The sequence below is a fragment of the Gekko japonicus genome, unplaced genomic scaffold (assembly GCF_001447785.1).
Source record: "Gekko japonicus isolate JY-2015 unplaced genomic scaffold, Gekko_japonicus_V1.1 scaffold175, whole genome shotgun sequence".
Taxonomy (NCBI): Eukaryota; Metazoa; Chordata; class Lepidosauria; order Squamata; family Gekkonidae; genus Gekko; species Gekko japonicus.
In genome coordinates, this window is record NW_015166425.1 from 714,459 (window position 1) to 727,815 (window position 13,357).

A 13,357-nucleotide genomic window follows, 5' to 3' on the forward strand; every position below is an offset into this window, starting at 1 on the left:
TCCTCCTCTTCTTCTTCTTCTTCTTCTTCTTCTTCTTCTTCTTCTTCTTCTTCTTCTTCTTCTTCTTCTTCTTCTTCTTCTTCTTCTGCAGTTTCTGCCAGAGCTCTCTCAGCCCCACCTGCCTCCCAGGGTGTCTGTTGTGGGGAGGGGAAGGGAAAGGAGTTTGTAAGCCGTTCTGAGACTCCTCCGGGTAGTGAAGGGCGGGATATAAATCCAATCTCTTCTCTTCTTCTTCTTATACTGATAGTGAACTCGGCATTAAGTATTATTATATAATTATATATATATTGTTCACTTTAAGTGATTCCAGCCAGCGGTCTCTTGTGTTTTGCACAGCCTCCAGGTGGTGGCTGGAGATCTCCTGAAATCACAACTGATCTCCAGGCGACAGAGATCAGCTCAACTGGAGAAAAATGGCTGCTCTGGAAGGTGGACTCTTTGGCCTTGTACCTCGTTGAAGCCCCTCCCCTCCCCAAACCCCGCCTTCCTCAGGCTCCACCCCCAAAATCTCCAGGCAGTTCCCAAACCAGAGCTGGCATACCTAGTTCCCAAGACTTAGGGTGGCCAACCTCCAGGCAGAGCCTGGAAATCTCCTGGAATGACAACTGATCTCCAGGCAACAGAGGCCACGTCCCCTGGAGAAAATGGCAGCTTCAGAGCAGGGGCTCTACAACCCTATAACCTGCTGAGGTCCCTCCCCTCCCCAAACCCTGCCCTCCCCAGGCTCTACACCCTAAATCTCTGGGAATTTCCTATCCTGGAGTTGGCAACCCTATCAAGCCTGTACCTCCAGCCCTCCCGTTCTCCCCATTAGTCTATTAGACACGCTCTAAGCCCTGTCCTTCTCTGAAGTCACAAAGTTACTTGGGAAAATGATTAGGGACTGCGGTCTACTCTACTTGTATAGCTTGCTGAAACGAGGATCCTTCTCTGCGGCAGTGATGCTGTGTATTCTTGGTGCTTGGGGGGCAACAATGGGAGGCCTTCTAGAGTCCTGGCCCCACTGCTGTACCTCCTGATGGCACCTGGTATTTCTGGCCACTGTGTGACACAGAGTGTTGGACTGGATGGGCCGTTGGCCTGATCCAACATGGCTTCTCTTATGTTCTGTTATGTTAGGTGCTTGGTGGGGCAACAGTGGAAGGGTTTCTGGAGGTCTGGCCCCGCTGGTGGACCTCCTGACGGCACCTGGGTTTTGGCCACTGGGTGACACAGAGTGTCGGATCGGATGGGCCACTGGCCTGATCCAACATGGCTTCTCTTATGTTCTTATTCAGTTTTTGCATCATTTAATGGGTCGTGTTAGTACTTATGCATTGCTGCAGTTCTGTTTTTAGACTTGCTGGTTGGTTTTACAACCTACACCCTATTCTGTTGTTTATTGCATGTCGCATCTTGTCAATTGTGTTGACTCGCTCTGCGTAATCTGCCTCGAGTCCAAGCGAGAAAGACGGACTACAAATAACATAAGAACAAGTACGAAGAGAAACTATCCCCTCCTCCGTGTCCCCAGCTTTTAGCTCACTCGACATGCACGCATACACTCCTTTGCAGACCCCCGCCCAATTCTGGCCTGGTGCTCTCCCATAATTTGGGGAGAGGGGGAGATGCTCACCGCTGATGCTGAGGGCAGCTTCTTGGCTATAGCGGGTGTTGGCGATGTTGCTGGCCACACAGCGATAGGTGCCCACGTCGGAACGTCTCACGCCCGTGATCTGCAGGATGCCGGTGGGGAGCAAGGTGAACCTGGTGGGAAAAGAGGATTAAGTGGCATTCACACAACCCCTGGGAACAGGAGCACGTGGGAATGTTAACATAAGAACATAAGAGACGCCACGTTGGATCAGGCCAACAGCCCATCCAGTCCAACACTCTGTGTCACACAGTGGCCAAATCCCAGGTGCCTTGAACCTGTGGCCAAATCCACCAGCGGGGCCAGAACTCCAGAAGCCCTCCCACTGTTGCCCCCCCCCCAGCACCGAGAATACAGAGCATCACTGCCCCAGACAGAGTGCTCCCTCTGTACCGTGTGGCTAACAGCCACTGATAGACCTCTGCTCCAGATGTTTATCCAGTCCCCTCTCAAAGCTGTCTATGCTTGTAGCTGCCAGCACTTCCCCTCAATGCCACTAGACTCCTTTTCACAGGGGAGGGACAAGGAGCAGAAGTCATTCCTTTCCCCAGCTAGTGTGATTCCCTGTTGGGTGCTGGAGATGAACAGTAGTGGATTTGCCCAGCAGGCACCAAGGTCCTGAGTTCCGGTGGTGCTCCTTTTGGTCTCCTGTCCAGATTTTAGGAAGGATGTTGACAAGCTCGAGCGTGTCCAGAAGAGGGCAACCAGGATGTTGAGAGGGCTGGAATCCAAGTCTTACGAGGGAAGGCTGAAAGAGTTGGGTCTGTTTAGCCTGGGAAAGAGAAGGCTTAGAGGGGACACGATTGCAGTCTTCAAGTATCTGAAGGGCTGTCATGTAGAAGATGGAGCAGATCTATTCTCTCTTGCTCCGGATTGCAAGACTAGGTCTAATGGGTGGAAATGACAAGGGAGTCGTTACCGGCTAAATATCAGGAGAAACTTCCTAACTGTCAGAGTGGTTGAGCAGCGGAACAGACTGCCTCGGGAGGTGGTGGGTGCTCCTTCGCTGGACGTTTTCAAGCGGAGGCTGGACGACCATCTTTCAGATATGTTGTAGGTATGTAGGTATGTAGGGCTATCTTTTGGCTCTGCTCCTGCAGAGTGCAGGGGGTTGGACTAGATGACCTACAAGGTCCCTCCCAACTCTAACATTCTATGATTCTATGATTTTATTTTAGACATCCTGCTTGGAGCCTGTAATATGGGAGGAGGGGGAGCAGGTTTGGGGGGTAACATCCAGCTCATGGAATCTTCCCATCTGGTCCTCAGTTTGTTAGACACACCAACCCACCTGACTGCTGTGTTGGCTATTGGGGTGGATTCTCCTAAAAACTGTCAAGACCGCTTGAAGTCTGCAGACCATGAAGAGCATCAAGGCAGCGTGGGAACTTTTAAAAAATATGTCTATGTGTGTGTGTGTGCGCGTGTGCACCTGGAAGTCATGGCAACCTCTGGCGATTGACCCCCTACTGGGGGGCCTGGAGGATATTCAGAGAGGTGGCTGAACAAAGCCTGCCCCCGCCTCCCGACTGCTGGTATTCCAAGGAGGTCTCCCGTCCAAGGACTTGCCAGAGTCGACCCTGCTTAGCTTCTGAGATCTCACGAGATCGGGCTTGCCCGGGTTATCTAGGTCAGGGCAAAGCAGGGTGGGAACTTGAACCTGGGTCTTCCAGATCCTCATCCAGAGATCCACAGCTCACTTAGGTGGTCCCACAAAGTATCTGGGCTGGAGCAAAGGGGGCCGCCAGGCTCCGTTGTGGCCCCACCCGTTTGGGGTCCGGGGTCAGACGCTGCTGCTCAGATGTTCTCAGGGAAATCTCTATGGGTTGGAACACTTTCCCTATGAGGAAAGGTTAAGGCACTTGGGGCCTTTAGCTTGGAGAAACGACGACTGAGGGGTGACATGATTGAGGTTTATAAGATTATGCATGGGAAAAGAGCAGGTAGAGAAAGAGGTACTTTTCTCCCTTTCTCACAATACAAGAACTCGTGGGCACTCCATGAAATTGCTGAGCGGTCGGGTTAGAATGGATAGAAGGAAGTCCTTCTTCACCCAAAGAGTGATTAACACTTGGAATTCACTGCCACAGGAGGTGGCGGCGGCTACAAGCATGGACGCCTTCAAAAGGGAATTAGATAAGCATATGGAGCAGAGGTCCATCAGTGGCTATTAGCCACAAGGTATAGATAGGGACTCTGGGGCAAATGATGCGCTGTCATCTTCGTGCTTGGGGGGGGGGGTCAACAGTGGGAGGGCTTCTGGTGTCCTGGCCCCACTGGTGGACCTCCTGATGGCACCTGGTATTTCTGGCCACTGTGTGTTACAGAGTGTTGGACTGGATGGGCCTTTGGCCTGATCCAACATTGGCGTCTCTTATGTTCTTATGTTCTCTGCTGCATTCCTCGCAAGCCCCAGGGATCTGACGGAGAAATTTCTTGTGTTTGCGGGCACCTGGGGGGAAATTCCCCTGCTGGTTCCCCGGTGCCCTGATCACTTCTTCCCTGGGGATGCTGCTGCCAGCTGTATCCCTGCTGGAACCTGTCGTGAAGTTTCTTGGGGAAGGTCAGAACACCCGAATTCCCAGCTGGGAGTTGGCACGGGCCACATAGTTTGAATCCATCTCCAGCTTGGGACATTTCTGGAGAGTTGGGGTGGGCGGGGCCCGGGGAGGGCGGAGCTTGGGGAGGGAGCTCAAGGGTAGAGCGTTGCCACAGAGCCCCCCCCCCACGAAACGGCCATGTTCTCCAAAGGAACTGATCGCGACCGTCTGGAGATCAGGTATAATTCTGGGAGAACTCCTGCCTCCCTACTGGGAGACTGGCGACCCTAGATGTGGCCCATGGGCCATACGGATCCACGCCCCACGCCCCAGTCCAGTGCGCTAACCATTACACAACACTGCCCAAGGTCATCCAGCAGCTGCACGTGGAGGAGTGGGGAATCAAACCTGGTTCTCCCAGATTAGAGTCCGCGCACTTAACTACTACACCAAACTGGCTCTCGATAATAGACCCTATCAGGGCTCTAGTCGGGGGGGAGCTCTCAGGTACGGAGCTCCGGAAGAGAACCTCTAGGGGGCGGGGCTGTCACGTGGTGAAGCCCCGCCCCCTTCTTTACCCCGCCCTCTGCTTCGATCCTCATTCCGTTTGGGAATGAGGATGAAGCAGGAGGGTAAGTAGCCGGGCCTTCTGACACACTTCCGGTGATGTCAGGGGGTGTGGCCTTCTGTCACTTCCGGTGATGTCAGGGGGCGTGGCATATGCAAATAAGTTATGCTAATGAGTTATGCTAATGAGCTCCGGCAGCTCTTTTTCTACAACAAGACCCCTGGACCCTATCCCAATCCCCACCCTCCCCAGGATCCACCCCCCCAAATCTCCGGGTACTTCCCAACCCAGAGTTGGCAACCATAGCTAATGGCAGGGCTATTTTTGGGGAGGAACGCACAGGAATGGAGTTAACATAAGAACATAAGAACATAAGAGATGCCAATGTTGGATCAGGCCAAAGGCCCATCCAGTCCAACCCTCTGTATCACACAGTGGCCAGAAATACCAGTGCCATCAGGAGGTCCAGCAGTGGGGCCAGGACATTAGAAGCCATCCCACTGTTGACCCCCCCCAAGCACCAAGATGACAGAGCATCACTTGCCCTAGAGTCCAGAGTCCAGAGCCCAGAGTCCAGAGTTCCGGCTGGCTCCCAGGTTGGCCACGCCCAGCAGGAACTCATTAGCATTATAGGCCACACCCAACAGCAGAAACTCACTAGGATTGGCTACATTAGGGGTGTGTGGCCTAACATGCAAAGGAGTTCCTGCTACAAAAAAGGCCCTGGGTTTTGACAACACACAAGGTCAACAGAATAAGAAGCAAAAGGTGGGTGTGGCTGGATGACCACACTTCTGGTGACATGGTAACAAAAACTACAGAAGTAGTTCAGTGTAAACCGCTCTGAGACCCATTGGGGGTCATGGGCGGTATATAAATCAAAAATGTATGTATGTATGTATGCATGTATGGGGGTGCGTCCTAATGTGCTAAGGAGCTGTGCTGTCAGGGGTGTGGCCCAATATGCTAATGTGTTCCTGCTGTTGGGTGTGGCCTATTATGCTAATAAGTTCCTGCTGGGCTTTTTCTACAAAAAGAGCCCTGGCTAATGGTATCTTGAGAGCTCTTTTGCTCAGGAGCCCAACAAAGCTTGGAGAAGGTGTCCCTCCTCAGCTGTGGGGAAAGGCCAGGCATCTGCCAAAAACATCTGTTTGCGGTTCAGATCAGAAACGGAGAGAGACAGAGAGGAAGCCAGGTGGTTTCAATGTGTGTGGCCCCATGGTTAAAGGCTTAGACTGGGACCCCAAATCCCCAGTCGACAATGAAGCCTGGGCCAGTTGGCTTAATCTACCTCACAAGACTGTTGTGAGGACAAAATAAGTGTGGGGTGGGACAACCATGTATCAGACAGAAAAGTGGTTGGGGCCACTGTGTGAGACAGGAACAGGATGCTGGCCTAGATGGACCCTCACTGGTCTGATCCCAGCAGGGCTCTTCTGATGTCCTTATGAGGGGAAGGCCTCTCTGCCCTGTTGCTGGCCCTCCAGAGGAACTGGTTGAAGCCACTGTATGAGACAGGATGCTGGACCAGATGGACCCTCACTGGTCTGATCCAGCAGGGCTCTTCTGATGTCCTTATGAGGGGAAGGCCTCGGCCTCTCTGCCATGTTTGTTGGCCCTCCTGAGGAACTGGCTGGCCCCTGTGTGAGGCAGGAGGTTGGACTAGATGGACCCTCACTGGTCTGACCCAGCAGGGCTCTTCTGATGTTCTTATGAGGGGAAGGCCTCGGCCTCTCTGCCCTGTTGTTGGCTCTCCAGAGGAACTGGTTGAGGCCACTGTGTGAGGCAGGATGCTGGACTAGATGGACTATTAGCCTGACCCAGCAGGGCTCTTCTTATGTTCTCTCTCCACCCATAACCATTTCCCAATTCCCCTCTTGCCCCACCCCACAGAATCACCCTCTCTGACACTCACCGATAGTCATCCGTTTGCAGGGCAGTCCGGTTGCGCTCCCAGGTGATGGTAGCTTCAGGAACCCCCTGGATGAAGCACTGGAATCGGGCCACACCGCCCTCCTCGACTGACATAGATTCTGGGTGCATGTGGAATTTGGACAAGGCTGCAAGAGGGGGCAGACACAGCTACTGTCAAAACCTCACTTTCCATCCACGAGACCATGTGAACCGTCACTGCCATGGTTTATCAATCAGAGCACGTGAGACTGGACAGAACAGTTTAAGCAAGAAAGGGTCCCTGCCCCAAGCTGTTTACAATCTAAGTTTAGACTGGCGAGCATAGAGGCAGGTGTGTGGGAGAGTTCCCTGGAATACGAGGCAAGAAAGGGGAACAGAGAGAATTTTTGAAGAGAGTGGGCAACCTCTAGGCAAGTCAGGTTGGTAGAGATGGGGGAGTGAGGGCTACGGGCAGAGATACGCCAAGAGTTTGGGAGAGGTTGAAAGGCCATTTCTTGTCAACATTTTTAATCTCCTTCAGCATCTTCTGGGATGCAATCAAACACCTGCCTTGACACAGAGAGTACTCCATCTTTCTGTGCTATACTTCTGAGGATGCCAGTCACAGCTGCTGGCGAAACATCAGGTCCTACAATGCCCAGACCACGGCCATACAGCCTGTAAAATCTACAACTAATAAACACTTGCCTCTTTCTATATCAGGGGGCCCTGCAGGCAACTTTGGAATTTTGGCACAGAGTGGTGGGTGGAACCACAAAATGGCTGACAACATAAGGTTGCCAGCCTCCAGATGGGGCTTGGAGATCTCCCGCTTTTGCAACTTATCTCCAGCTGACAGTGATCAGCTCCCCTGGAGAAAATGGCTGCTTTGGAGGGTGGACTCTGTGGCACTGCACCCTGCTGAGGCCCGTCCCATGCCCCGCCCACTCCTGGCTCCACCTCCAAAGTCTCCAGGTATTTCCCAACCCAGACCTGGCAACCCTACTGCCACAGGAGGAGGAGCCAACCACAAATATCAGGAAATGGGGTTATGCATTTCTACCATTCAGGCAAAAGCTGTGCTGAACATGATGCCTTTTAAAATGAACCTATCGTTTAAAAGCCTTTTCTTGCGTACACAGGGCTTATGTTCAGTGATGCAGGGAAACTCTGTGTGTTGCCGTGGCAACTGCTGCCAAAAACAATGCTTCTTTGAATCTGCTCCGCCAATCAGGTCACCGATGGCCAATCAGAAGCCTTGCTGGGCAAAAAGCCCTACCAGGCCCCTTGCTTTCTTAAAACGCTTGGTGCCCGTGGGCACCAAGTTGGAGACACTGTTCTACATAAATTCTGGGAATTCGGGACTGGAGTCTTTGCTCAAGGGGGTGTGGCCTTTCTACCGGAAAAAGGGTGGAGCCAGTGCTTCCCCAAAAGCTTTTCCTCCCAACAACATCACCCAAAGTTCCCCCACTGCACTCAGTTGTCCACATGTTGGGTAGACGACCAACAGAATGTACAATCAGGACTATTTTTGGGCAGGAACACACAGGAACGGAGTTCCGGCTGGCTCCCAAGTTGGCCACGCCCAGCAGGAACTCATTAGCATAATAGGCCACACCCAACAGCAGAAACTCATTCAGACTGGCTACAATTAGAGGTGTGTGGCCTAACATGCAAAAAGCCCTGGGTTCTGACAACAAACAAGGTAAAGAGAATAAGAAGCAAAAGGTGGGTGTGGCTGGATGACCACACTTCTGGTAACATGGGGGTGTGGCCTAATATGCGAATGAGCTGAGCTGTCAGGGGTGTGGCCTAATATGCTAATGAGTTCCTGCTGTTGGGTATGGCCTATTATGCTAATGAGTTCCTGCTGGGCTTTTCTACAAAAAAAAAAGCCCTGCGTACAATTATACACACTGTTTCCCTTGTGCAAGTAGGTATATGAGCGTGTACGCCTTTGGGTCCCACAGAACACTCCATCAGGCCGACCAGCTCTTGCTGATGAAGAATTCTTTGACGTCCAGAAGCCCACAGACTCCTACACCGCCAGGAACGGTTCAATAAAAAAGGCATTTCTCCCCATTTTTTTCGGAAGTGACGTGATGTGTTCTGAGCCATAGAGTGGACGTTGGCCACTCAGCATGCTGCAGGATGGCCAGGTCTGGGTTGAAAAATGCTGGAGACTTTGGGGGGTGGAGCCAGGAGAGGGCGGGGTTTGGGGAGGGGAGGGGAGGGGCCTCACCATGGTACGATGCCACAGAGTCCACCCTTCAGAGCAGCGATTTCCCTCCAGGGGAGCTGATCTCTGTCAGCTGGAGATCAGTGGTAAAAGCAGGAGATCTCCAGGCCCCACCTGGAGGCTGGGAACCCTAACATGCCGGTATCCTGACCTCTGACCCCATGCCCATCTCACTCTCCCACTCACTGGCAATCTGCACGCGGGCTTTGCGGCTGACCAGCAGGCCGTAACGATTCTGGGCGGTGCAACTGTACTCTCCGGTGCTCGAATCGCTGCCGTTGGTGGTCGTGTCAGCTCCTCCTCCTCCGCGTGACCGCCGGTGGACGCTTTCCAGGCGCAGGGAACCATTGGCCAAGATGGCCGTGTGGCTGTCATTGGAGAGGGCTGCCCCGTTCCGATACCAAGTGATGGCGATGGGCGCTTCGCCTTCCACCTGGCAGTGCAGCAGCAGTGGGCGATCCCGGACGGCGATCACATCGCTGGGCTCCAAGACGAATGCCAGCTCCGATGGGCGGGCCAGACCTGTGGAAAGGAGAGCTTTCAACTCCAGGGTTTGAGAATCAGGACCTGCTAGGATAGCATGTATGAGACTAGATTCAGGTGGGGTAGCCATGTTGGTCTAAAGCAGAAGAACAAAGTCTGTGTTCCAGTGGCACCTTGAAGACCAGCAAAGTTTTCTTCTGGGTATAAGCTTTCGCATGCATGCATTCTTATCCAGAAGAAAACTTTGTTGGTCTTAAAGGTGCCACTGGACTCAAACTTTGTTCTATGTGTTCGTCTAATTCACTCCCCATGTTAAGTTTCGAGCCAGCTAAGGCTCCGTCTGTGCTAACACCCTATTGGCCGCTTCCAAACAGCGACCAATCACAGTGAGGTAAGTTCTCCAAGCTGGAAGAACTTTCATTGGTCTTTATCCAGACAATCGTATTGGTTATTAAATGTAAATAGGTGTGGCTATGTTAGCCCGGCAATGTTTAAAAGGAGCCCAGCTCCCAATGTTAATCTGTTCTGGTTATGAATGCGTTTGAGTGTTTGTTCGCTACTTCAATAAAGCTGAATCACTTGGCTGAAATCACTCTCCGGATCTTTGTTAGCGGCGATCTAACAATATGTATCTGAAGAAGTCTGCATGCACACGGAAGCTTATACCCAGAAGAAAACTTTGTTGGACTTAAAGGTGCCACTGGACTCAAACTTTGTTCTGATGTATGAGACAGTGTGTCAGCTACAAGGTAGAGGAGGAGAAGTTTGGATTTATACCCTGCTCTTCTTCACTACCCAAAGGAGTCTCAGAGCCAGTTTGGTGTAGTGGTTAAGTGTACGGACTCTAATCTGGGTGAACCGGGTCTGATTCCCCACTCCTCCACTTGCACCTGGATGGATGACCTTGGGCAAGCCATAGTTCTGATAAGAGCTGTTCTTGAAAAAAGAGCAGTTTCTGTCAGAGCTCTCTCAGCCCCACCTACCTCAGAGGGTGTCTGTTGTGGGGAAGGGAAGGGAAAGGAGTTTGTAAGCCACTCTGAAACTCCCTTAGGTAGTTGAAGGGCGGGGTATCAATCCAATCTCCTCCTCCTCCCCCTCCTCCTCCTCCTCCTCCTTCTTCTTATCCCTTTCCCTTCCCACAACAGACACCCTGTGAGCAATGCTCCCTCTAAGCTGTGGAGTCTTGTGGGCAAAAATTCTACTTTGTGAGCTACCGGCATTAAAGTTGTGAGTGAGCAATTTGGCTACTGCATAAACTAGTTTGCCCTGGAGCCCTCCTTCCTGAGCGAAGACAAAAATGTGTGAGCCGAAGGCTAAAAAACTGTGAGCTAGCTCACACTAACTCGGCTTAGGGGAACACTGCCTGTGAGGTAGGTGGGGCTGAGAGACCTCTTTCAAGGACTGCTCTTGAGAGAACAGCTCTGAGAGAACTGTGACTGAGCCAAGGACACACCAGCTGGCTGCACGTGGAGGCATGGGGAATCAAACCTGGTTCTCCCAGATTAGAGTCCGCGCTCCTAACCACTACACCAAACTGGCTCTTCCTCTCTATCCCTTCCTACAAGAAAGTTAGGATGATGGTGACCAATCTCCCACACTTTTATTTTTCGTAATTGCACTGGAACTCTAGAACGGGTTGTTTGCAGAGATCCAAGTAAAGCGAGCCCTGTCTTTTCAAATCTTGGAAGCTAAGCAGGGTCAGTCTTGGTTAGTATTTGGATGGGAGACCACCAAGGAAGTCCAGGGTTGCTACGCAGAGGCAGGCGATGGCAGAACCACCTCTGTCGGTCTCTTGCCTTGAAAAGCCTATGGGGGGGGTGTCTCTGTAAGTCGACCGCTACTTGGCGGCACGTTCCACGATCAAGCTGCCCCCTTGTTCCAGTCTTCCAGAACAGCTTTTAAGACCATTCTGTTTAGGTGGGCTTTTCGTGGAATACAGTTCAGCTTTGAATTATTTGGGCCGTTGGGCACTGACTATCAGCAAGTTGAAATGTTTACGCTGTTATAAAATTGCTGGGCTGTTTTATCAGCCTGCAGTCCATATATTAAGATGTACTGCTGTCCCATAAACAGCTTTGAGTTCCTCTGCTTTGTGGAGAAAAACGACCTAAAAGTAGTTTAAATAACCTAAATGCATATTTTCAAAAATGTGTGTTTGTGTGAGCTTAATTAACAGAGATTTCGCTGCAATGGACCCTGGATTTACTAGAGACTCTCTGGGACAAATGTAGAGTCCAGTGGCACCACCAGCCAAGGTTTATTCAGGTGACGAGCTTTCGTGGGCGTTCACACTTCTTCAAATACATTGGAATGGAATCTGAAGAAGTGTGTGTCCACACAAAAGCTCATGCCTTGAATAAACCTTTGCTGGTCTTAAAGGTGCCACCGGACTCTAAATTTGCTCTACTGCTTCAAAGCAACACAGCTGCCCACCTGAATCTCTCTGGGACAAGTCGCTGGTGAAGCCTGATAAATTGTGATGGTTTTGTGTGATAATATCTGTATCTCAGAGCTGCAGTGGCTGAAGTGGTTAAGACGCTGAACTGCAGGCGGTGGAAGGTCAGTAGTTCAGCAGTTTGAGACCCGGGTGCCGCAAGACGGGGTGAGCTCCCGTCTCTAGTTCCAGCTCCTGCCAACCTAGCAGTTCGAAAGCAAGAAATTGCAAGTAGATAAATAGGTACCACTTCGGTGGGAAGGGAACAGCGTTCCGTGCGCCTGGGTGTTTAGTCATGCCAGCCACATGACCACGGAAACGTCTTCGGACAGCGCTGGTTCTTTGGCTTTGAAACGGAGATGAGCACCGCAACCCTAGAGTCGGATTCGACTGGCTTTCGAGCAAGGGAACCTTTACCTTTATCTGTATCTCACTTTTCTTCTTTTATGAAACTCACAGATAGGATTTCTTGGCTTAATTTTTATGGTTTGTGTGATAACGTTTATATCTCCCCTTTCTTCCTTTGTAGGGGCCGCGGTGGCTCAGATGTTAACACGCTGAGCTGCAGACCGGTAGTTTGGCAGTTCGAGACCCGAGTACCGCGTGACGGAGTGAGCTCCCGTCTCTGGTCCCAGCTCCTGCCAACCTAGCAGTTCGAAAGCAAGAAACTTTGGTGGGAAGGTAACAGCGTTCTGTGCACCTCGGCGTTTAGTCACACCGGCCACATGACCACGGAAAAAGTCTTCGGACAGCGCTGGCTCTTCGGCTTGGAAACGGAGATGAGCGCTGCAACCCTAGAGTCAGATTCGACTGGCTTTCGAGCAAGGGAAACCTTTACCTTTCTTCCTTTATGAAAACTGATCTACGATTCCTTGGCAGTCTTTCCATCTGGATACAGACTGCTTTAGCTTCCGGAGCCTGTCCAGATCAGATACCGTTTAACCATCCTCTGATTTATAATCTAGAAACCTGGGAGACGCTGTTGGAACCAAACGGGAGGCCACTCCTGCAAGCCACATCTCAATATTCTTCAGAAAGTCAACTATGGACCATGCTTTCTACTAGGGATAAAGTCTGAAATGGAGACCGGGACCATCCCAGAGTACCAGAGGCGGGAATAAGGCAATAAAATCCCTCCTTCCCTCCATTCCCCGGCTCCAACCTGCTCTCCTGTGGCCAAGTCCTCCCTGCCCACACCTCTCCCTGCACCCCCCTAGCTCTGGCTGCCAAAACTGGTTGTAGGAGGTTCAAATTAGCTTGGGGTGGGGTGGGGGAAAACAACACCAATTAAGGGCCTCTTGACTTCTGAGCGGGGAACTTTCTATAGCTTCAAAGGGGATAATCCCAAACCCTCCCCTTGCACCCCACGGCGTCCCCTTTCCGCCCCTCCCTTGGCCACCACCAAGGGCCTCTTCATTCACCCACCCCTCTTGGCCGCAGCCCAAGAGCTAGACATTTCCCCCTCCTCCTTCTCACCGGCTCCACCCTTTCTGCCTTTCCCCTGTGCCAAAAATACGAGGGGGGGGGTGAACAGAAAAGGCACCAGGGTGGGATTGGCACCACGCCC

The 13,357-nt window shown here is 51.8% G+C and overlaps 1 protein-coding gene across 1 annotated transcript in view; it reads right to left on the minus strand.

The window, feature by feature from the left end:
* Nucleotides 1-9,486, minus strand: part of LOC107110881 (immunoglobulin superfamily DCC subclass member 3) — a 33,676-nt gene extending 24,190 nt beyond the window's left edge. The window contains exons 1-4 of the mRNA XM_015411721.1: nucleotides 9,060-9,486; nucleotides 6,657-6,801; nucleotides 1,616-1,746; nucleotides 683-694 (exon numbers count right to left, since the gene is read on the minus strand). Coding sequence (XP_015267207.1) covers nucleotides 683-694; nucleotides 1,616-1,746; nucleotides 6,657-6,801; nucleotides 9,060-9,486 — 715 coding nt within the window. The remainder of the gene's footprint in view (nucleotides 1-682; nucleotides 695-1,615; nucleotides 1,747-6,656; nucleotides 6,802-9,059) is intronic.
* Nucleotides 9,487-13,357: the final 3,871 nt, after the last annotated feature.